Below are 25,414 nucleotides of genomic sequence, written 5' to 3' on the forward strand. Positions count from 1 at the left end.
ATCTGCTGTGTTTGGATGGAGTGCTGTGTATATGTCTATTAAGTCCATCTCATCTAGTTTTTCATTTAGGTCCATTGTTTCCTTATTTATTTTCTGTCTGGATGATCTGTCCATTGATGAGAGTGGGGTGTTAAGGTCCCCTAGTATTATTGTGTTGTTGTTAATATCTCCTTTTAGGTTTGTTAATAGTTTCTTTATGTACCTTGGTGCTCCTGTATTGGGTGCATATATATTTAAAAGTGATATGTCTTATTGGAGTGTCCCTTTTATCATTATATAATGCCCCTCTTTGTCTCTCATTACCTGTTTTATCTTGAAGTCCACTTTGTCTGATATAAGTATGGCAACACCTGCTTTCTTTTGTTTGCCCTTTAGCTTGGAGTATTGTCTTCCATCCTTTCACTCTGAGCCTGTGTTTGTCTTTAGAGCTGTGTTTCCTGGAGGCAGCATATTGTTGGGTCTTGTTTTTTAATCCATCCCACCACTCTGCGTCTTTTGATTGGAAAGTTCAGTCCATTTACATTTAGGGTAATTATTGATATATGGGGGCTTGTTGTTGTTGTTTTATCACTCTTTTTCCGGTTCTTTTGCATTTCTTTTGTTTCTCATCCCATGTGTTTCGGACTACCAACTTAGTTTGGTAGTTCTGTATGGGGGTTCTCTTAGTTTTCTCTTTCTTTATTGTGTGTGATTCTGTTCTGATTATTTGGTTATATTATTAGTGGTTACCATGAGGTTTGTATAAAAATTTTGTTAATGTGATAGTCCATTTTTTGATGGCCTCTTATTCCCTTACACTTAGTCCATTCGACCCCTTTCCTCTTCCCCTTCTATGTTATTGTTGTCACATCTTATTCCTTCTTGTGTTGTGAGTTTGTGTTTAACATGATGAGGTTATATTTATGCTTGGTGCTTACCTTCCCTTGATCTTTGGTTTTATAATTAAGCATTTGCTAATCTATTTTGATAGAGCACTGCAATTATTCTGGTTTTGACGACCTATTTTCCTCCTCGTTCAAAACTTTGAATCCCCTTTCTCTTTTTTTCCTCAGGGATGAGGGTCTTCTTGAGCACTTCGTGTAGTGGGGGTCTTGTGGCAATGAACTCCCTGAGCTTTTGTTTATCTGGGATAGTTATTATTTCTCCATCATATCTGAAGGATATTTTTGCTGGATAGAGTATTCTTGGCTGAAAGTTTTTGTCCTTTAGAATTTTGAATACATCGTTCCACTCTCTCCTGGACTGTAAAGTTTCTGTCGAGAAATTGGCTGAGAGCCTGATAGGAAATCCTTTGTATGTTATTTTTTTTTGTCTAGTTGCCTTTAATATTTTTTCTTTGTCATTGACTTTTACCAGCTTTCCTACTATATGCCTTGGAGAGGGTCTTTTCGTGTTGATATGTTTAGGAGATCTATTGATTTCATTCACTGGTATTTCCAGCTCCTTCCCCAGGTTTGGGAAGTTCTCAGATATTATTTCTTTAAACAAGTTCTCTGCTCCTTTTTCCCCTCTCTTCTCCCTCTGGAATACATGTAATCCTTATGTTGGATTTCCTAATTGAGTCGGATATTTCTCGGAAGGTTTCTTCATTTCTTTTTTCTCTTAGTTCTCTTTCCCCTCCATCTGGACCATTTCTGCATTGCTGTCCTCAATATTGCTAATTCTTTCCTCCATATTGTCAGCTCTGGTGCTTAAGGCTTCCATATTTGTCTTTATCTCCTCTATTGTGTTTTTCATCTCTAAGATTTCTGATTGGTTTTTTTTATAGTTTCAATCTCTTTTGTGAAGAAACTCCTATTTCACTGAATTGTCTGTGTTTTCTTGTATTTCATTAAGCTTTTTTATGATGGCTATTTTGAATTCTCTGTCGTTAAGGTTATACATTTCTGTGCTTTCTGGGTTGACTTCTGGGTGCATGTCATTTTCCTTTTTGTCTGGAGATTTAATATATTTTTGCATGGTGCCTGTTGGTGTTGGCTTACCTTTCCTCATAGTGAAAATATATGGTCACAGTTTCCTCTTGCTGCCGCTGGGTGGGGGTCAAGGGCTGTGTATTCTGGCCTGCCTCAATCCGTGGGCACTCTTGTCAGCCCTTGGCTGATCTGCAGTGTGGCTGATTGGAGGCTGCTGGGGGGAAGCATGGAAACAGCTGGAGCTGGAGTGCAGCTAGGCTGAAGCAGCTGGGACTCGGGTGTGGGTGGGTTGAAGCAGCTGCAGCTGAAGTGCTGCTGGGCCAAAGAAGCTGGAACTGGAGTGCACTGGGCCGAAGAAGGAAAAGCTGGTGCACTGCTGGGCTGAAGAAGCTGGAACTGGAGTGTGCTGGGCCAAAGAAGGGAGAGCTGGAGCGCACTGGGCCAAAGAAGCTGTAACTGGAGTGTGCTGGGCCAAAGAAGGAGGAGCTGGAGCACCGCGGGGCCAATGAAGCTGTAACTGGAGTGTGCTGGGCTGAAGAAGCTGGAACTGGAGTGTGCTGGGCAGAAGAAGGAGGAACTGGAGTGCCACTGGGCCAAAGACGCTGGAACTGGAGTGTACTGGGCCGAAGTTGCTGGTGCTAAGTCAGCTGGAGCCTGCGCATAGGCTAAGCCAAAGCAGCTGGAGCCAGGGGGGAGAGGGAGCAGTCAAGCCGAAAGAGCTGGGGGAGGGGCACATTCCAGCTGAAAGAGCCGGGGCTGTGTCATGGTGGAACCGGGGAAGCTGGGGCCGTGGCTTGGTCCAGCTGGAGCAGCTGGGGCTGTGGCGTGGTGGGGACTGAGCTGCCACTGCGTCTGGTGTGGGGGTGCAGGCTTGCCCCACTGCTGGTCAGGCCGGGCACCTTGGAGCCGCTGCCTCTGGGGACCGGACTGAGCTGAAGCGCTGCTGTGCTGAAGCACCAGTCAGGTGGGCTGGGTGAGGGAGGAGCGCTTACTTTTGCCTCCCAGATCTCAGAGGTTTCTCCCCTCGCTGTTGCTCTCTGCTCTCCTGAGGGGCTAGCTTGTTGAAACTACCCTCGCAACAGTTCCGTTCCCTCCGTAGGGGGATCCCCTTGGGCTGTGAGGGGTCTTGGAGAGCACCATTTTTCACACGGCGAGCCGCCCCTCCCCCTCCTCTGAGAGCCGCATGGTCTCGGTCTCTGGGTCGCAGTCCTTGCGGAAGGAAGGGAGCTCCTCTTACCTCCTTCCACTTACTCTGGAGATTCCAGCACCTCAGTCCTTGGGTGTATGGCTGCCTGGGTGCCTCAGACATCCCCTGTGTTGTGTGAATAGCTTCTGTTGGAATATGAATGTCTTTTTTGTTGTGTCTTAGAGGGGGAGAGTTCAATGGGGGAAGCTCACTCCGCCATGATGCTGACATCACTCTCTTTCATGGTCTTTTCCTGCACTGATGTTATCCCTTTATCTGTTAGCTCCCTCAACTAGACTATGAACTCTTGTAGGGCAGGGAGTATGTCTTCATCATTGCTGTATAGCCAGAGCCAGGCACATTACCTACCACCTAGTAGTGTCTCAATAAATGTATTTTTTTATTGATGGGATGAGAGTAAGAATAAGACTGTCATGAGTGAGAAGGGGAGAGCAGTGTTGGCATTCCTTTGAAAAATAAAGAAGTCTCCAGGGAGAAACTCTCACCTAGAGATGTACCAAAAGAATGGACTAAGTTGGGAAGCTAAATGTATCCTGGTAGTCATCTGATAAATATAGTGATATGTGATCTAGGGCTGTAGGGCAGGCCTAGGTGCCACCATCTCTTGCTGGAAGCTCTTGCTAAGGCAGAATGATAAGGTAAAAGAGCTCCAGCTTTTGACCCAAAGAAACCTGGCATTAAGTCTTGTTGGCTGGAATTGAAATCCTGGCTTTACCACTTACTGGCTGGATTGATGTTGAAGAGGAGGATGATAACAGCTAACGTTTATTGAGTACATATTATATGCCAACACTGGGCTAAGAACTCGACCTGCATTATTTCACCTAATTTCACCACAACTTGATAAGTACTATTATCATTCTCGTTTTACAGATGAGCCAACTGAAGGTCAGCAAGATTAAGTGATTTGCCCAAAGGTGCCTTGCAAATAAATTATGGAGCCAGAATTTCAATCTTAGCAGCCTGACTCTAGGCTGGAGATTTCATTTGGGAATCATCATTGTATAGATGTTATTTAGAGCCAGGAACCTGGACAAAATTATCTAGTGAGTGAAAGTAGATAGAGAAGAGGGCCAAGGACTTGGTTCTGGGCCCCTCCAATATTTAGAGGTGAGGGACATAGGAAGATCCAGCAAAGGAGGTTGAGAATGGGAGGCATTGAGGTAGGGGCAGGACAGAGAGCTGTGTTGTAGAAGGCCAGTGCAGAAAGTGTTTTAAGGATGAGGGAATGATTAACTGTGTCAATTGCTGCTGATGGCTCAAGTAAGATGAGGCCTGAAAATTGACCAGGAACAGCATGTATAGTCGTACAGGTTGTTAACTGCACAGAGGGTAACCGTACCCCAAATCTCCCTGACACCCTGGTATGGGGATGAGTCTGGGCTGAAGAATGGGTGGCTATTTAAAATTCATACAAAGAAGCCATATGGGCTATCATCATTGCCCATTAGAATTAGGAACATGGAGGTCATTGGTAACCTCAATAAAAGCAATTTAGGGGGAGTGGTAGGTGTGAAAATTTGATTGGAGTGGATGGAAAAATAATTTAGAGGAGAAAAAATGGTGGCAATGAGAAGAAACAAATCTTTTGAGGAGTTTCGCTATAAAGGGAAGCAGAGATATGGGGGTGATAGCTGGAGGGGGAAGTGGGGTCAAGAATTTTTCTCTTTAGATGAAAGATATTATAGCTTGTTTGTTTTCTGATGAGAATGATCCATTGAAAAAAGAGACAGTTGCTGGTGTGATGTCCTTGAGTAGGAGAGAAAGGATAGGATTTAGCGCACAAATGGGGGGCTAGCCTTAGCTAGCAGCCGGGTGGTTCCTGCAGAGCAGCAGAAGAAGAGGCAGCTGTGGGGATGGGTGCAGGGAGGAGGGCGATGAGGAGGTGGGAGCTTGTGGATGTTCTTTTCCAATTGCTCCTTTTTCCCCAATGAAATAAGAAGCTGGATCACCAGCTGAGAGGGAGGATGGAAGATGGTTTAAGGAAAATGGGAGAAGTTTTGAAATTGTTGTCAAGGAGAGTGAATGGACTTGAGTATGTAGTCAGATTATAGGGTCGCATTAAGTAAGGCCTGCTCACTAGGGGCCTAATTTTAGGCTCAATAAGGGCCTAAAATTTGCAGTCATGAATTTAAAGGGTTAACAGGACAGCTTTATATTTTTCTTCAGCCATGCCTACTTGCATGGTATAGGGATGTGAAGGCAAGGAGTTGGATTTAACCAGGAATGTGGTTCTGTGAGGCAAGTAGGAAAAAGGGAGAGAGAGTATCAGGAGAGCTGAGAGTATATGGAAGGGAGTGATGGATAATTATAGAAGTGAGGACATGAGGTTGGTGAGGGACAGTAAAAAGGTGGTAGGATCAACAGACTGTAGGTCCTAGTGACATTGGCAAATTGTTAGACTTGGATTTGAGGGGGAGTGAGTTGGATAGATGATAGGAGGTGGTGGTTGGAGAGTGGTGGTTGGAGAGTGGGGTGCATGACGAGTTTATGTAAAGGTCGCAAGTATTGGTAATGACAGCTATGGTCATGGGAATAGAGGGCTGAGGTAAGATGGAGACGAGATCTTAAGGGGAATGGGAATCAAGACATTGAGAGACCAGGTGATTGCTAAATATTGGAAACACAGGAATTTTGACAAAGGTGTGTTGGAAAGAAGTGACAGGGAGGCAGGGGAAAGTCTTCAAAGACTGAAGGAGAATTCACTTGGAGAGGGTCCTTAATGAATGCAGCAAGAAGAGTAGTGAATGGTAGAGTCCAAGGACGTGAGATTCAAATCTGGGAAGTGGTTAGGAAGAACACAGAGAGAATGTTCTGGAAGAGAAAGCAATTTAGAAGCAGCAATGAGGGGCAGACAGGACCCCTCCTGGCCCAGTAGTACAAGGCAACATGAGAAGAACACCACCTACCTCTTGAGAGGGCTGTAGGAATAGCAGTGTTCTCAGAGAGGTACCAGGTTTTCGTTAAAGCAAGAAGGTGAAGGGACTACTCAGAGAAGAGTTTGAGAATATAGGGTATTTTGCTAATCATACTCAGTGGGTTCCAGAGGATGGAATGGAAGGATTTCAAGAATTAGGTAGCGGTGGGAGATGCGGTCAGTTTAGGAGATGTCGGAGCTATAGGGAGATTAGAGTTCAGGTGTTGGGCGACGACCTGGGAGTCTTGGGCTTCTTATGATGACTGAAGTAACCAGAGGTGTAGGGCATAATGGGACTGGTGGTCTCCATGGCAGGGTATGGTGGTGTGGCTGTCAGGGTGGCGGGCCAGGAAGAAGGAAGTTGGGATCTTGCCACAGAGTCCATGTACCTAACATTTCTGACATTCTGACTCTAGAGACCTGGAGAATTTTACTACTCTGCTCTTTTGATTCTAAAAAAGATGTTGACTTGGATATGAGAAGGAAGTTAATGACCTGTGTAGCTTTAGACGTTTTTATTGCTTTTGACTTCCAATTGCAGTGATGTAAGACTTTTTGTCTAAAGCCTCGGGAATCCACCAGCTGAGAAGGAACCAGGATATGTACATTAAAGTAGAGTTCCAGATGTGAGTTCTGTCGGGTAGAAATGAATTAGCCAAGTGGAACTTCTTCTAGGGGAAGTTTTATGGATAGTGTTTGTAAAATGGGCAAAAGGGGGTGGGGGAGTCTCCATGAGAAAAGTCTTGGGTCTTGGTACAGATTCAATGCTCAGTAAAGAAAACTGCCTTTTTTCTTCTCCATTGCTGAATGCCCTTTACTCTCATCCCTGCCCTGCTGCTGCTTCTTTGGATGTTATTTAACGTCTCTGTGCCTCAGTTTCCTTACCTGTCAAATGAGGATGATCATAGTCCCTGCTTCACAGGGAACTTGTCATAATTAAATGAGATAATTCATATAAAAGTATTTAACACAGTGTGTGTTACATAAGTACTTAACAAATATTATGTTTTCTTAAATGACCAGTGGTAGGTTCTTGCTCCAGTTCAGCTCCCTTCTTCCTGCCACTTGCGTGCATTTTCTTAGGTTGCCCCCCTTCTCTTTCATCTCCTTCCCTTCCTCTGTCTCTTTTCCCACCCTTTCTCCCTTGCCTATATCCTCTTTCTCCTCCCTGGCCCTGGCTGTCAGTGGTGGCTACACCTGGTTTAACACTCTCTGTGGCCTTCCAGGGCAGGGAACTCTTGGAACAGGGGGTGAGGCAGCCCTCAGGGGAGGATGGGAAGCAGAGTGTGCCAGCTAAGACTGTAAACTCTAAAGCCAGACTGCCTGGGTTTGAATCCTGGCTCTGTCACCGAATGAGTCGTGTGCCCTTGAGTAAGTTACCTAACTTCTCCGTGCCTCCATTTCTCATCTCTAAAATGGAGATAATTGGAACAGTACAGCTGTTAAGCAGGATTAAATGAATTAGTAGTTAACAAAGTGCTTAACAGTTCCTGGCACACAATAAGTACTATACAAATGTTTGTTATATTAAAATTTTTTTTTTAAATTTTACAACAATCTTATAACAGCATAATTATTTTAATTTTACTGGTGCCAAAACTGGGGTGGAGAGGTTAGGTGACTTGCCCGAGGCCACAGGGCTATTAAGTGGCAGAATCAAATCTAGAACATAGATTTGACAGCCTGCAAAGTCCTTGCTTGCAGCCGCAGTGCTAAACTGCCTCCCTGGACGTGCAGGTGGGGAGGGCTTTCTAGGAGGGCTGTGAGGGAGTGAGAAGCAAGTGGGCACTGTGAGTCCAGGGGCTTAAACAGTGGCTGGAGTCTGAGAGGTCAGCAGACGAGGTGCTGCTTGAGGACCTGGCTGGGACCAGCGGCTGTGGGCCCTTGGCCCGGTTCTCTGCTCCCTGCGGTGGGAGAGCAGCCTGGGTTCCCAGGCCCGTTTTAGGGAGAAGTCAAGTCTCTTAGGTACCTGAAGATTCAGATTACAGCCAGAGAGCTGAGCCTTCCCGGGGCCTTTTCCTCCTCCTTGCTCGCTTTCCAGGTGACCACAGTCAAGTCAGTTAATCTTTTTGCACCTCAGTTTCCTCATCTGTCAAATGAGGATAATGATACTTTACCTGCCTGTCTCATGGGGTTTTTGAGAGGATTGAGTTGATCGTGGATGTGAAAACATTAGAAGAAGCATGAGGCAGTGTCCACAATTAAGATAGTGGGGTGATCCCAGACCATGTTACAGTGAGGGTCCAGAGTGGGCCTCTCAGGTCTCCAAAGCTGCCTCATGCTGGTGATGCCCGTTGTCAAACCCTATGACCTTTTTCAGCTATTCCAGCATGGTCTACAGAGATGCTTGGAACATCCTCTCTCTTTCTGGGGTTTTACATTTCCCTCTGTAAGCATAAAATCATCATCGAGCATCATCTGGACCCATGGGAAATTTTCTTTCTGTGTGGGTTTTTTATTGTCAAGAGCCACAGCCAGGGTCTCTGTCCAGGGTCCACAGTCGTCCCAGCTCCCATTCTGGGAGCTCTGCCATCTTTTGGTTTTAGCCCTTGGCACCAGGCTGGCTTGGGCTCTTGGGCCTGGGAAGCCCATAACTGCCTCCTCTCATTAGCACACAGTCTTGGTTCTGTGCCTGCCATGGTGGGAACAGGGAGGCAGCTGACCCTTCCCCTGGGTATCCTTGTCTCTCTGGGCTTCCCCTTGGGGGTGTGTGTGTGTGTGTGTGTGTGTTGAGGGCTCTGTAAGCCCCAGAGGCCAGGCCTCTTGCCAGCTGCTAAAGTTCTTTTTCCCTGGAATTGAGTTAGCTACCCAGCCGTTTCCATTCTCCACCTGCTGCCAAGCTCTACAGCACGGTCCCCTTGCCAGGTTGAAACCGCGCTCTGCTTTGGTAATCCAGAGCTTCCATTTTGAGAGAGATGGGAAACAGGACTGAATGAGTGGGCGTGCTGGAGGGAGGAGGGAGGGCAGACTTTCTTTCTGGCAAGCTATGCCAGAATTGGCCCAGCTGTTTGGTCTTCACCCAAAAGTAGGGCTAACTCTGGACTGCCCCCAGATATCCAGTGGGGAAACTCTTTATTCTTGGATCTAGATCATACTAGACCTGGCAGTTAATTTTTTTCATCTGGAAAATGGGAATAATAAATCCTACCCCATATGTTCTTCATGTCAAATGAGAAATAAGCTTTTAAATAGTCCACCACCTACTCACCAGGATCAGGAAGTGACATAAGGTTGTATTTCTTTAAGTATATTCTGCAGAATACTACGTGTTCTTTTTAAAAAGGCACTGACTAAATAAGTTTGGGAAACACTGGATAAACGATGTGAAGCAGGTTTCTTACTTGTAGAGACTACTCAGGTCCTTAATATACTGCTAATATACATGGTGAATCTCCAAGGGAATACATTGAATGCAACATGTCTTAGATTTTTAACTAAACTTTCTTAGTGGAGCATTTTTCAAGTACCATCTCTGCAAGATATGCTTTGGCTGCTGCCAGCCTAGTTCATAAATATATTCATTTCATTCTTTTTTCTCTAACTGTGAAGGGAGTTGAAGTGGTGAAATGCATGGGGTTGCTAAGCCATGGCCCTATAGAGCAAGGGCATCCAACTTCAGAATCAATTGGAATGAGTGCTTCCTGTTCTGAAGCCCTCTCCCTCTGTCCTTACAGCTCCCCTTTGAATTGGAGATTTACTACATTCAGCATGTTATGCTCTACGTGGTGCCCATCTACCTGCTATGGAAAGGAGGTAAGGTCAGCAAACCACACCCCTGTGCCACCCCCACACCTAGCCGCTCCCTTCTGTTTTGGGGAGTCACAACGTCTTGGGCGCCTACCAGGATCTTGAGCTGCTGCCTGGCTGGGTTTCTGCAGGATGCTTTATGCCAGACACTAGGCAGTGGGAAAATGGGTGTGGATGAGACCTGCAGAGTCTGGGGGCTTTTTGGAACCATCCTTTTTTTGGGTGAGCTTTGTGCCGCTGACGGCCTGCCCTAGGGCCTAGGCATGGAGCTCTTTGTCTGTGCTGGCGTTGGTTTTACATGGAGCCCCCCACACTCTGTCACTCACTTGTGCTTGTGCCCTCCGCCTGCCTCAGTGTGCAGTATAGGGCGGAAGGAGAGGAGGAAGCATCAGCCCTCCCGAGAGGGGCCTTGAGCTCTTGCTCATTGTATCCATCCTCTCAAAACCAAAGAAGATATTGAAAGGGGCAAGAATTCCAGAAACTGTGGGATTATGGGATTGAAGGACGAGGTGAGTGAAAGAGCAGTGACCTCCATGTAAAATAAACCATTGAAAGCCTTCATTTGGTCAGAGGGAGGCACCACCAACCTGGTAGGGACAGCCTAGAAAGGAAGCTGATCTATTGATGACCTCACAGTGACCCTTAAATGACCCCCTCCCTCTATTGTGTGGCAGACAAAAGGGGAGAGGAGTTCCTATCCCTTCTAGAAGAGTTGTTAGAGCCCTCCTCAGTGTTCTTACCTTCCTGAAACGCCCTCTACCTGGAAGACATCCTCTTCTAGTCTTAGCCACCAGCCTTTCTATCTTGGTTGCTGGGACTTTTCTGGGAGACCAACCCTCTCTAGCTCGCCCCAGGCAGCAAAGGTTTCATTTCTATTTCATTAAAAATAAAATGAGGGGGCCAGCCCGGTGGTCTAGTGGTTAGGTTCACACGCTCTGCTTCAGTGGCCCAGGGTTCACAGGTTCAGATTCCAGGCACAGACCTACACACCGCTCATCAAGCCATGCTGTGGCAGCATCCCTCATACAAAATGGAGCGAGATTGGCACAGATGTTAGCTCAGGGACAGTCTTCCTCAAGCAAAAAGAGGAAGATTGGCAACAGATGTTAGCTCAGGACCAATCTTCCTCACAAAAAAATAAATAAATAAATAAAAATAAATGAAAAATAAATAAATAAATAATAAAAAATAAATGACATGAGGCCACAGGGGCCCTTGAGCTCACTGGAAGATGGCTTGGAAGTTGTGCTTCCTGTAACTCGGGAATTCTGGCACATTTTAAGAACTTCTGGCTTGAGATAGCCTCAAGGTCCAGTCAACCCGGGGACGTGTTGGAGGATGGGCATGGTTGCTCTCCATGGAGTCTTCTACCAGTCAAGAGATTTGCCCCCTGTCCCTGGTTTCTGTCAATTAGGACTCTTTTCTTAGGACTTGTCTAAATAATCTTTGAGGCTGTTTTTACCCTATGCAGCCACTTGGGGTCTCACACTGTCAAACGGTAGTTCCTTTTAATTTGCTCTAAATGCACTCTTTTCCCCACCGAGCTTTAAGGAAAGTCTGAAGTTCCGATATCCAGGAGACCTGTGCCATTTCTCAGGTCTCTTCCCTGTGGCACAGGAAACAGCTTCCTAATAATATTTAAGTCTTGGAGATAGATACACTTATTCTAAAGGGAACCAGGCAGGCCGCTATCCCAGGGCTCCAGACCCCCACCACTCATTGTTCCTGATTTCTGAGGGGTGCCATGCAAGTTCTGGCCAAATGCGTGTGGCTGTTAGTTAAACCTATTTGTGCTCTGAGGTGCCTATAAAAATCTGTCAGGTAGCTCAGCCAGACTGGTCTGACGTGGAAAATACCAAGTAGCCATCCGCACCCCTGAAAGAAACCACCCTCTGGGAAGCCACGCCCTCCAGAAGTAGCTGATTCCACTGCGGCCTTCTACTGAATCTATTGCTGCACTGTTTGGGGGAACTGAGCTGAGGAAGTAGGGATTCCAAGTCTTAATTCCAATGTATTTCTTACTGTTAGTGATGCTTTCTTCTCTCCTCTGGTGCCTGGCCCTGATAAGAGACTCTAATAATAGTAACTAATAATAACCATGGTAAATATCAATGCTTACTTTTTATTGAGTGTTTCCTGTATGTGAGATACTGTACTAGGCATATTTTGTGTATTTTCTCATCACAACTAACCTGGTGAAAAATCCTCCTCCAGAGGAGAAAAATCAAGGCTCAGAAACATTAGGTACCTTGCCACAGCCCGGATTCAAAGCCCGGCCTAGATTCCCTCCCAAATCAGCACGCTTTCCCACACACCATGTTGTCCTAAAATACAGACGTCTGTCTCCTCCCCACAGTCTGGGAGTCTCTCCCCCACAGGCTCCACAATCCCCCACCCAGCCATGCACTCAACACGTCTTTGTTGAACACCTGCTGTGCTGAGCACTTGTACTAGGGAATCAGAGACAAACCAGACAGGCACAGTCCTTCCTTCCCCAGGGTGTCTCCGTCCATGGGGAAGGTAGACAATCGTAATACAGCGTCATCAGCGCGATGGAGGGTACTGTGGGAGCACGGTATGATGTCCAGAGCCTTGCTCCCCTTCCCTTCTTCACGATTTTTGGGCTCTTTTGTGGTCTTGGCTTTCTTTCCAGCTCTTTGCTACCATCTGCTGTTCACTTGGGGGAAATTGTGAGCATTTAGAGAAAAATCTGGATTTCCTGAGGCTGGATTCACCTTTGTTTGGAGCCTTGGACCTAGGCCTCGCAGAGGCGGAATGGATCGGGAGTGAGCAGTGAGAAGATTCTTCCCTATAAACCAAAAAAAAGCTGAGGGTTTGAGCTTCTCTTCCCTGGAAGTGTCTTGTAATTTTCCAGAAATAACTGGCTCGTGAGTTTTTACCCAAAGCAAGACAGCTTTCCTGTAGATAACCTCCACTGCCCAGAAGCCCTGTTTTCCTGGAAGGCAAGGTCCTGCTTCTTCCTGTGGCTAGGGGGTGGCTGGAGGTGCTTAACAGGAATCCCATTCCTCCCTCATTCCTGCTGTCCCTCAGCACCACCGTAGTAAACTTGACCTCCGTCGTCCACACTGCTCTTTTCTTCTTCCAGCTGCCTCTTTATTTCTCTGTTTCCTTTCCTCCCAACTCTTTGCCTTTGGCCTTCTGGAACTATATTTTTATATTCCCCACCCCACAACCAGTTCTTTACAGAACACAAAGTCTTCCTATCTTTTGCCTGAAGCTCCCTCTAACGGAGGCTGCTCTTTTGGCGCGGCCCCATATGCTGCCCGGCTCCCCACTGTCTCTTCCAGACCAATATTTCATCTCTACCTTATGTGAAAATGCTTTCTCCTTTATCATTCTCTTGACATCTTTTTTTCATCACCACCACCACCACCTAACCTCTTAGAGGTCACTTGCCCCACGTTCCTAGATGTCTTTGGCCGTGGCTCTCAATATTTCCATTACAACTCTAGCCAGCATCCTGAGACTTCCAGTGAGGATGGCTCATCCCACCCCAGCTTCTCAAGGGTTTGGGCTTCTTAACTGCAGTGACTTCTGCCTCCCCTTCTCTTCAGCCACATGGACTTTGCCTTCCCCTTTCCCCTAAAACTCCTCTATCTGAGATCATAAACCTCTGTGTCCCTTTCTTTGACCCAAATCTCCACTCCTTTCAGCCTCCTCTTTTTTCCAATCAGCTTGTACCACCATGACCAATTACTGAAACTTTCCTTTCACCAGCTCCTGAAAGTGCCTCACTCCCTTGTCCCTTCTACCGGGATTGGTAGCCAATCCCAGTGCTCAGTCTTGGCCTCTTGGAGAAAATCTCTTAAGTCATTCAGATTTGGGCCACTAAAATTTCATAGTCTCTATTACAGTTGTGTTCTCAACATTAGTGCTCGATTATTTTCTGTCTTTGATCAGCTCTTCCACACATTGCCCTGAGGAGTCATGTACTAGACCTTTACCACCCTCCTCAAACTTCCTGCCCTCCTCATTGTCAATAGATGTTCCCCCGACAAATGGCTGAGAAGATGGAGATTTCCAGGTGGGAATTCCCTTAATTACTCCTCTCCACTCTAAAAGCTTCCTTACCCACACCCATCCTTACTTTCCTCTCCCTCCCATCTTGGAGGAAGTGGTATTCCTTCTGAATGTGGCCAGTCATACCCTGATGTGGTTACCTCCCATCCCTTCTACCTCTTCTGGAATCTCATGCTATCAGATAGTCACTTGTTTACCTGGATTTTCAACCCTTTCTTCACTATCGGGTTTTTAGCCAATAAGAATGCTGAAGTCTTTCCATTCTAAAAAACTTTCTGTCACCCCCACACAACTCTCTTTCCTCTCCCCTTCACAGCAATATTTCCTAAACCTCACTTCTTTAGGCATGACAAGTTTTGCCTTAGCTATGTAACCACCTATATTATTATGTATGTCCTTAAATCTATTGATTTTTTTCTAAAATATATTTGTTTTTAAGAGAAACTTTGTACTATCCATGAAATCCTGGATTCAGTGCACTGGTTATCTGTTTTAATGCACTTTAAATATATAGCTATTGGGGGCCGGCCCCATGGCTTAGCGGTTAAGTGTGCACGCTCTGCTACTGGCGGCCCTGGTTCGGATCCCGGGCATGCACCGACGCGCCGCTTGTCCGGCCATGCTGAGGCCACGTCCCACATACAGCAACTAGAAGGATGTGCAACTATGACATACAACTATCTACTGGGGCTTTGGGGAGAAAAAGCGGAAAAAAAGGAGGAGGATTAGCAACAGATGTTAGCTCAGGGCCGATCTTCCTCAGCAAAAAGTGGATTGGCATGGATGTTAGCTCAGGGCTGATCTTCCTCACAAAAAATAAATAAATAAATATATAGCTATTAAAAATGAAATGTTTATCTGTTTACCACCTGAAATCACCTCCTGAACAAGATATAACTTTTGGTGACACTTGTCTGCATTTATGAGCCCATTGTTTCAGTTACCTTCCATGCCTCAGAACATTGCCATCTGACATCTATGCCCCTGCCTGCCTCTTCACAGAAACAGCACTTCTCAAGATTGCCAAAAACGAGTATGTGATCAGATCTAATGACCATCTCTCAGGCTTTATCCTGCCAGAACTCTCTGCTACATTGGACATTGTGGATCATTCCTTGTTGGAATGCCATGCTCTAAGGGCTTCCAAAATCTCCCCCTCTCATGCCTTCCCAAGTCTCTTGCAGGAGTTCTTTTTCCTCTATCCTCCAAGATGGTGATTTCCCCAGAGTTCTGTTCTGGGCTCACCTCTTGCTCTGCTACTTCCAGCGTGGTCTCATGTGCTTACACGATTTAACCACTGGTCTGTATAGTGATGGCCATCACAGTGGAGATTCAGTTTCGTATAGTTTACTCACCATCTCCACCTGGATGTCCCAAGCACATCTTAAACTCAACCAGTTCATGCTGCACTCATCTTCCCCATCAGCCCTGCTTCTCTTCCTGTGGTTTTTAACAGATGGTACCACCCAGTCACCCCTGCTAGAACCTGGGAAGCATCCCTACCCCCATGTCTAATTCAACTATTCATCTAACGTTTATGTCTTAGTCCGTTTGGGCTGCTATAACGAGGTACCACCGACTGGGTAGCTTATAAACAGCAGGCATGTATTGTTCACAGTTCTGGAGGCTGGGAAGTGCGAGATCAAGGCACCAGCATGGTCGCCTTCTGGCGACGGCCCTCTTCCTGGTTCATAGCCAACACCTTCTCACTGTGTCCCCACATGGTGGAGGGGGCAAGAGATCCCTCTGGAGCCTCTTTTATGAGGCACTAATCCCATCTATGAGAGTTCTACCCTCATGACCTAAGCATCTCCCAAAGGCTCCACTTCCTAATACCGTCATCTTTGGGGGTTAGGATTTCACTATATGAATTTTCGGAGACACAGACATTCAAACCATAGCAAAACATTTACACATGCCTTCTTCTGCCAGGCTCTGCCCTGGCCATTGGGGTGCCCTGATGAGTGAAAATCAGACACTACCCCTTTCCTCATAGAATTTATAATACAGTGGGGGGAGACAGATATGAGTCAAATAATCACACAAATGAATGTGTAGTTATAACTGAGGTAAGTCCTCTAGAGGTAGGAAAGGAACATGCTTTTATGAGAGCTTAGAACAAAACAAGCTGACCTAGTTTAGAGGTTTGTGGAAGAGTTCCCTGAGGAAGTGACATTTCAACTGAGATCTGAAGGATGAGTAGGAATTTACTAGGCAAGTGTAGAATTAGGGGAGGTGAACCCTTGTAGCAGGACAAAATGGCATGTGCAACAGCAGAGAGAGCCAGGGGGAGGGCGGATGACACTGGGCCTGAGGGGCAGGCAAGGGTCAGATATGGAGGGCTCTCTCGGCCATGATCACAGGTTCGGCCTTTATTCTAAGAGCTGTAGAAAGCCAGTGAAAGTTTTTAAGAAGGAGCATAGCATCAGCTTGTTTTCCTATTGATTCTTTTCTCATATAATTCATTTATATAATTCAACATGTAAGATACAAAAAGCCATTCTGTGAAAAATCACCTTCCCGCCCCTTCCCGCCCCTTCCCTCCCCTTCCCCCCGTCCCCCTACAACTCCACAGGTAACCACCATTTTTGTTTCTTGCATATCCTCCCAGAGTTTCTTTTTGCACATATAAGTAAATTTTAAAAATATTTTATTGACATCCTTCTTAAGACACATATCCCTAAATAGCATACTACACAACTGTTTTGTCATTGTTGTTACTGTTTTGCTTAGCAGTATTTCTTAGAGAACTTTCCACGGAAGCCTGTAGGAAGCTTCCTTATTCTTTTTCACAGCAGCATGTGTTCCATTGTGTGGATGATAAAATACAGGGTAATAAAAGCGGCAACACTTTGTCTAGCACTCTGAGGTGCCAAACATTGTTTCAAGCTCTTCACACACATTAACTCATTTAATCCCCACCACAGTCCTCTTAGGTAGCCGTTACTGTTCCCTCCCTTTTACAGATGAAGAAACTGATGCTCAGCTAGGAAGTTGGCAGACCCAGGATTGAACCCAGTGGTATGGCTCCGGGATTCTTGCTGTTAGACATAACACAAGACTACAGCACTGTACTGTGATCTCCTATTGATAGGCATTGAGGTCGTTTCAAGTCTTTTGATTATATAAATAACCCTGCACTGAATGACCTTGTACCTCTGCCATTTTGCATGTGTGCAAGTGTATCTATAGGATAAATCCCCCCTAAGTGTAATGGCTGAGTCAATGAGTATATGTGTTTGTAATTTTGATGGTTATTTCCCAATCCATAAAAGTGATACTAGTTTAAATGCTCACTAGCAATGTGTAAGAGTGCCTTTTCCACACAGCCTCACCAAAAGAGTGTATTTCCAACCTTTTTGATTTTTGCTCATCTGATGAGTAAAGATAATGGTGTATCAATTCAGTTTTAATTTGAATTTCTCCTACTTTGAGTGAAGCTGAGCATCTTTTTACGTGTTTAAATTGGCATTTGATCTTGTCCTTAAACTATGTGTTCCTCTCATGTGCTCATTTTTCTCATGTTGTTGACCTTTCTTACAAAATTGAATCCTAGGAGCTCTTTATATCTAAATATTAGGAGTTAACCCTTTGTGATATGAGCCACAGATATTGTCCCCAGTTTTGCCATTTGTCTTTTAACTTTGCTCATGATTTATTTTTGCCATGTGGGCTATTTGCATTTCGATGTGATTTAATTTATCTTTTATTTTATGGGTTCTGAACTTTGAGTCATAGTTAGAAAGCCCTCCCCCACTCCAAGGTTATAAAAAAACATATCCCGTATTTTTTTCTGCTATGTTAATAGTGCCATTTAGTTTTTTACCTTTAAATCTTTTATCCACTTGGAATTTATCCTGGTATACAATGTGAAATAAGGATCCAAGTTTATTTCCAGATGGTTTCTCATTTGTCCCAACAGTAGTCCAGCATGGTCAGATCTGCTCATGGAAACAGTCATGCTGGCTGCTGTGTAGAGATCACCATGTTCTGCTTTTACCTCCTAGATGTCTCTGAAGTCCATCCCCTTCCTACCACCTCTAGGGCCACTACCTTGGGCCAAGCCTTACTCATCTCTTACCTCAACCATGTCAGTTGGCTCTGTGTGATCTCCCTGCCTCCAGCCTCCCCAGCCCCTCCCTAACAGCCCATCCTTGTACCTTCCAAAGCTATTTCTAAAGCCCAAATCATAGCACTTCCTGTTTAGAAACTTTCAGTGGCTCCCCCTTGTCCGCAGAACACAGGGCATGCTCCCGGCATGCAAGACCCTGCATGACCTGGCCCTACCCCTTTCGCCAGCCTCATCTCTTTATGCTCCTTCCTTCCTTGTACTCAGCACTCTGGTGAAACCCAAATCCTTCAGGTCTCTTGAGTTTACTGTGCAACTTTCATGCCTCTGTGCCCTTGAAAATGCAGTGACTTCTGCCAGGAATGCCCACGTCGAGCTCGTTGGCCTGGAAAACATTCATTCTTCAAAACTCACCTCAGGGGTCACCTTTTCCAGGCAGCCCTCTGTAACGACTCTGTTGCTGTCCTTCTCATGCTACAGTGTAGGTGTCTGTTTACGTGCCCATCTCCCTAAGGACAGGAATTTTTCTTTTGTTCTTGATATTTAGGGGCTGAATGAATGAGTGACTATATATGCACCTTTCACATATCCTATTATACATCTTACAAGTTAACATTTATTGTGCACTTTCCATGAACTAGGCACTGGGTAAGTATTTTATGTGCACGACCTTGATCTCATTTAATCCTTACAAAGTCTACTTATGGGGCCCGTGACTTTGGATGAGAAAAGAAAATCACTTCTTCATTTGCATTAACTCCAACTGAAATATAGCATTTCCTTCAGTTCTGAATTGTTGACAACAAACTGCCCAAGGAGTCCATGACACAACAAAGGTTAGGAGCCCCTGCACTGGAGGTTAAACTGGCATTTGAAACCAGGCAGGCAGACGTGCTACCACACAATGCTGCTTTTCCATGTAGTCGCTGGATTTGGACGGACTGTGGGTTCGAATGCTGGTTCTGGCACTTGGGCTAGTGCTTTAACCTCTCTGCTCATTTGTAAAATGAGGATAAGAATAGTACTTACCTCCTAGAGTGCCGTGAGTGTTCAATGAGCTCGTGTGTGTAAAGTATATGGAACAGTGCTTGGCACATGGTAAGTGCTATATACTGTTTTTCTATTATTATTATTTTTATTATTAACCACTGTTATACTGCCTCTCATTAGTTACACATCTGTCTTCCAACAGACAGGGCTCTTGAGGTCAGGCTTTTGTCTTGCTTGATTCTAAAGCTGCAAATCTTGCACATCCTGAGTGTGTGTTTGTCAGTGGATTTAACATTGCTGGCCTTCTGCCTTTTAAATGCTATTCTCCTTTGGGCTCCATGACACCCCTCTCTCCTGGTTCTCCTCCTTCTCTGGCTGTTTCTCCTTGGGCTCCTTTGCTCTGCCTGCCCTGGAGATCCCGGTGTTCCCCATCTATAGATCTAACTGCAGGCTTGAGAAACACCCCAGGTACTTCAAATGAAGCATGTCTACAATCAGACTCCTCAATTCCATACTCCTTCTTCCAACCTGCTCTTCTTCCTCTTCCTCTAATTCCTATCTTAGTGGCTCCACCAGCCATCTCATGCCAAAGCCAAAAACCTAGGCAACTTCCTGGATCCCTTCCTGTGCCTCTTCCCCTATACCAATCACTTCAGAAGTTCTGATGATCTAGATTCTCAAAATGCTTGCAAATTTGGCCCTTCCTCTCTATCCCCACCATCCCTATCCTAGTCCAGGCTCTCAGCCTCTGTTGCCAGGACTACTTTCTTTTCTCCCTCATCTCCATGTCCCCTGATTGCTCCCTGCCTCCCACCTGGTCTGATCCTCCATCTAGTCTCCAGAATAACCTTTCTAAAGAAAAAGCAAATCTGATCAGCTTTTGCTCCAAAAGACCAAACTCCTTTATATGGCATGCAAGACTGTTTACAGTCTGATCCTAGCCTATCTCTTTCACATCGTTTCCCATCACTTAGACTTCAACTCCGGTTACTTTACCTTCTAAATGAACAAATCTATTGACAGGTTTGCCCCACCTGTCCCCCTCCCCCATCCATGCACACAAGAGCTCCTTTATGTGGAACCTGGAAAACTCCATGTCTTCCTTTACAAGTTAGCTCAAGGATGCTAATTCCTCTCTGGAGCTGTGTCTGACTTCTCTAGGCAGCTTAAGTCACATTTTCTGGAATGTTCTCCGTATGCTTTTTATATAACTTCAGTTTTGCAACTGCCATATCTAGTTGTTTATCTGTGTTTTGCCACTAGGTGGCAGTAGTGTTGTCTTTTCGTCTTTTCAAGAGGTGAGGATATACAATAAAGATCATTTGTTCTTTTAATTTAAATTAATAATAAAAAATAATTAAATTGATAGTGTTTATTATAATTAAGATGCTGTGGTAGTGAGAAAGAGGGCGAAGTCTCTGAGGCCCAGGGTTTTGGCCTGGGTGTCTGGGGAGGAGAGGGGGCACAGAAGGAAGGAACATGTTTTAGGGAAGATGATTTTACTTGAATTTGAGGCACTTCTAGGCTATCCAGTTTGAGATGTCCAGGAGGCAGTTGGATGGAATATTCTGTAGCTGTTCAGAGGAGTCTGGGCTAGAGGCTAATTTTGATATCATTGGTAAAAATGTGGTAGGTACAAACATGGGGTGGATGAGATGGTCCAGGGTAACTAGGTAGGTGGGGAAGAAATAGAACTTAGAAAAAGGGCCTAGAGAACATCAACCTGTAAATAGTAGACAGAGGAAGAAGAGTGTAGAAGATTACAGGAGTGGTCAGAGCAATAGGAGGTGTGGCTGGTTGTCCTGGAAGCTAAGGCAGTAAAAATTTTCATCAAAGTAGTAGTGAGCAAGAGCACTACAATTTTTCAGAGAGTTCCGGGAAAGTAAGGCCTTTGGAGAAGTGGTGATGGGAAAGAAGGAGAAGTTAAGGGTGTGAATGAAGAGGGGGTTAAGGGCCTTGCAGAGCTGAGGGAGGGGTTTCTCTTTCCCTCTTTCCCCTCCGCCTGGTGCCCCTCCACCCCTTTCCTCTGCCCAAGGCTGGGCATGTCCAGGTCCTAAGATGAAGGCCTGTAGTGAGAGGGAACATCAAAGGTACTAGGGAGAAAGGGGACTGGATGAATTACAAGGTGATGACGACTGCTGAGAATGAAAGGGGTTTATGGTGGACTGAGAAGGGTAATGATAAGAGGAGTAAGTGCTGCGGGTAATGAGAGAAGGAGATAAGTCTAGACTTCCAGTGCTGTCCAATAGAATTCTCTGTGATGATGGAGATGTGCTATAGCTGCTCTGTGCAATATGGTAGCCATGAGCTACACGTGGCTTCCCAGCAGATGAAGTGTGACTAGTGCGACTGAGGCACTAGGGCTGAGGAATTTCTCATTTGATTTAAGTTTAATGGATTTGAATCTAAATTGAAATATCTGCATGTCTTTAGTAGATACTAGATTGGACAGGGTAGCTCTAGAAGGTTGGTGATTAGCACTGAGGGGGCCCTCCTGAAACAGATTTCCTTGCATTTTTCTGGCACTGGTCTGTACGGTTACCCCATTTTCTCCTGAGTGGAGGAGGAGAACATCTGGCTTGAGGAATCCATCCAAGGTTGGGGCTTTGTAAGTAGGGTCAGTGGTGTTGAAGAGCCAGAAAGTGAGGGATGTTTAAGGTTCAGGACAGAGTTTTGGTAATCCTGCCACCCACTTTCCTCGTTTCGGGTTTCTGGCCAAGGGCGGGTCACCCAAGGAACAATAGTGGAATGGGAAACAGAGTGCCACTTTATTATTAGCTGAGCAGGCACCCAGTCCCTCCAGGGCAGGCAGGGCCCCTCTGGCAGGCTGGACTAGAGCTTGCAGCGTTGGTCTCAACACCTAAGTGAGCTTCCTGCTCCGTACTCTGAGAATCTAAGGTGGCGAGATCTGTAGAGCAGTCCCAAACTTATTTCCCACCCAGTCAAAGGCACTGAGAAGCTAGAGTAGAAAGGAAGATGTGAACGGGCCTGACTGTCCAAAGAGACAGGTTTTTCTGAGGTGTGCACGATGAAAAGTGTGCACTGCCCGTTATGAAGCTAAACTACCTGGTTTCAAATCCTGGTTCTGTCACTTACTAGCTTTGTGACCTTGGCCATGTTCTTTAACTTCTCTGTGTTTCAATGTCCTCATCTGTAAAATAAGAATAATGGTACTTCCCCAAACGGTTGTAATGAGCATTAAATGTGTTGGTGTATGTAAAGCTCTTATAATAGTGCCTGTCACTTAGTTCCCACTATGTAAGTTTGCTATTATTAGTCTGGTTTCTGCTTGTTAATGTACCATGACTCTGCCTACTAATCTAATAAAATGTGGTCCGAGCAGTTTCTTAGGTTCTCACCTTTAGCAAGCCACCCTTTGGTAATGAGCTAGTGAGAGTGTAGGTAGAAGTGTGGGGTGAGAGGGATGAAGAGTGCCATCTGCCTACCAGGGAGTTGAAGGTGCTAGTGTGAGAGTTTAAGTGGTCATGGGGTCCAAGCTGGTGTGGAAGGAAGTGAGGAGAGAGATGAAGAACAAGGAGGAAATCCATGGGGGGAGGTAAGGGGCATCAAGGGATCAGAGGTCACAAGGAGGTCTACGGGCATGTGCACAGTAGGAATGAGGATATGAAAGCTGAAACTCTGGAAGGTTGTGGTCAGAGCTGGGGCACTTGGGAGTGTTGACCAAAGCCGGTTGTAGGTGGTGAAGTGGAATCCAGGTCTGTAGAGTTGAGAAGGTTCACGAGGCCATGAGATTAGGGTGTTGGAAGTGGCGCCTGCATGAATGTTGAAATCACCCAGAACAGAGGAAGACTTTAAGCCTAGTGAGACTGATCTGGGATGAATCCGATAGTGACCTGGAGAACAACGGGTGACAGTGATGAGGAACAGAAGCTGAAACTTGAAAGAAGGAGAAAAGCGAAGTGTAAACATGTAGAAGCAATGACGTGGGGAGGAGGGCCTGGGGGGCCTAGAGGAATCTTCGATTTCCCTTCCCCCCAAGAAAGCTTGCTGTGAGAACAGAAGGTTGAGAAAGAACAGCCTCTGCTCAGAGCAGCCAGAGGGAGAAGCGGTGTCTTCAGGGGAGAGCCAGGTCTCCTTAGGGTGAGGGGGAAGAAGGGCCATTCTGTGCAGAGGTGGCAGTTACAGAAGGATTTGTTGATGGTGGGATAGGGTCTCCAGAGGTTCTGGAGGTTCCAGCGGGATGGTCTGGAGGGGAATCAGCCTCGAGATAGGTGTAGGAGAGCACACCTGCACAGCTTTAGGACCTGCAGGGCTGGGGGCACAGTTCCTCCTCTGGACACTCCCATTTTTTCATCCCCGTGGGTTTGTTTGGTTGGTTGAGTGTGATTGTTTTATTTAGGCAGGGGTTCATAACCTGGGGTCCACAAATAGGAATTAAAGGGTCCATTAACTTGGATGGGAAAAAAATCACAGCTTTCTTCTCACTAACCTCTAGCAGAAATGCAGCACATGAATGTAGGCAACGAGTGCCAGTGGTATTAGCCATACATGCCACTGTGTTGTCAGTAGCAATCACAGATAGCTTCCCATCACGTTACCGTAGTTGCAGACAGCTTAGAATACTGTTTGTGCTCATCACTGCTTTGAAATTATGGTAGTTGTTAGACTTGCTGCTAGATCTTATTAATAAACACATGAACAAAGAAACACGTAAGTACTATATTATAAATGTTTAAATATTTTGATAACTGTTTTAATATCATTGGCTTCTTTTGTAACCCTTTGCCTTTTATTTTGTGCATTTAAAACATTGTTCTGGGAAGGGGTTCATTGATGTACCCTTGCTGCCAGAAGGGTCCCCTCCTGGCATGAGGAAGGTTAAGAAACCCTGCCTCCAGGCTGCTTGGAAACCCCTTTCAGTTTCACTAGAGGGAGCTCTTGTTTCAGAATTGGGGAGCAGTGTACTCTCAGGCTTGACGCGGGGAAGAAGGGTTTTTGAAGCACAGGCAATTCAGACGTCCTTTGGGGACATTTCAGGAAATTGGGATGTAAGAACCGCAATGTTGTTTGATGCAGGCAAGCCACTTCTCTCTTGACTGGGCTTTAAGCCAGTCTCCTGGAGGATGAGGGCTGGGATACAGCCCCTGTGCTAGTTTCTAGGACAGTTAAAGCAAGAGCATGTTGGCCAGTGATGGCTTAACAACTGGCCCCAAGGCCATACTGACCTCACTTCCAGGTTGTGCTGCCTATGTCCCTCCTCCCCCTGTTAGCCCATTGCCCCTCCTGCCTAGCTAGTGTCAGAGTGCTGGGAAAGTTCTTTCACTGGCTTCTCGGTTCTACTGTGCTGGTCAGGCAAGGGGCAGGGGAAAGGATAAGGGACTTGGCTACATTCTGAAGGCAGCCGAGGGGTTAATAGGTGAGGGAAGAGCTGGGGAATTTGAGAAATTGGCCAAGGGCTGAGCCTTGTGCAAGAGGGTGGGTAGGTGAGTTTCTGAAGATCATGGGGTTTTCCCTGCTGAGGAGGAAGTAACTGTGGCTAAGGAATGCTTTGTGGGAGCAGAGGATTAAGTCAAGTATTTTCTGCCTTAATTTTGTCAGCTTCCAGGAGATGCTCCTCCTTACACCTGGCAAGACTGTGCCCCCTCTACTGGTAGCTTTCCTCAGGCCTCAAGGTACATCCTCCAGCTCTAGGGTTCCCCCTAAGTCAGTGTTTTTCCTGTGTGGTTGGAAGACCTAGCATCAGAATCATGTGATGTGCTGGTTACTAAAGTGGAAATTCCAGGGCCCACCCAGATTGCCTGGGTTCAAGTCTCTTGGGGCAGAGCCCAGGAATCTGCATTTTCTGTGAGTTCTCTAGGCCAAGGGTTCTCAAAGTGAGGTCCCTGGACCAGCAGCAGCAGCCTAACCAGGGAACCTGTTAGAAATGCAAATTCTCCGTTTCCTGATTCCAGGCCCTGCCCCAGACCTACTGAAACAGAAACAGGGGTGGGGCCTAGCAAGCTGCCTTTTAACAAGCCCTCCAGGGGATTCAGATGCTCTCTCAAGTTTGAGAGTCACCCCCTAGGGGATTCTATTACAGACTGAAGGTTAAGCCTCATTGCCTCAAATGATCCCACAGTTGGCTCTCCCTGGCTGAAAGCTCACCAGAGACCCAGCTAATTCTAACTGCATAACTTGTGTGAGGCACAGTGGTGTGTTATGTTTCAATAGCACCTTTTTCTAGAGTATCTCCATGTTCCTCTAGCTCTTTTATTCCCACAGGGCTCCTGCAAGGTAGGGAGTGCCTAGAATTTCCCTGCAAGAGGGATGTTGATGTGTAGACGAGTTTTGATCCACACAGATGGTCACACAGCAACTTGGTAAGAGTAGAACCCGGGACCTGGGTCTCGGGACTACAGTGCTTATTCTGCTAGGCCTGGTCCACCCGCTGGATTCTTTGCCAACTCAGGATCCTCATTCTGTGTGCTATTAGCAGAGGGCTGGCTCTCTGATCCTCATGGATGAAGATGGGTCTTTAAGTTGCCTTGACCACAGGCTGGGTGGCCCAGTCAACCCCTGTGAGGCACTTC

General features: G+C 46.0%; 1 protein-coding gene across 5 annotated transcripts in view; it reads left to right on the plus strand.

Annotated features, from left to right (window-relative positions):
- TMEM164 (transmembrane protein 164) overlaps positions 1-25,414 on the plus strand; it is a 170,951-nt gene that overhangs the window by 120,797 nt on the left and 24,740 nt on the right. For all 5 annotated transcript variants that reach the window (XM_058536505.1, XM_058536503.1, XM_058536502.1 and 2 more), the window contains one exon: positions 9,712-9,790. In XM_058536505.1, coding sequence (XP_058392488.1) covers positions 9,712-9,790 — 79 coding nt within the window. The remainder of the gene's footprint in view (positions 1-9,711; positions 9,791-25,414) is intronic.

Source organism: Diceros bicornis, chromosome X (genome assembly GCF_020826845.1).
Source record: "Diceros bicornis minor isolate mBicDic1 chromosome X, mDicBic1.mat.cur, whole genome shotgun sequence".
In the NCBI taxonomy this organism is placed as follows: domain Eukaryota; kingdom Metazoa; phylum Chordata; class Mammalia; order Perissodactyla; family Rhinocerotidae; genus Diceros; species Diceros bicornis.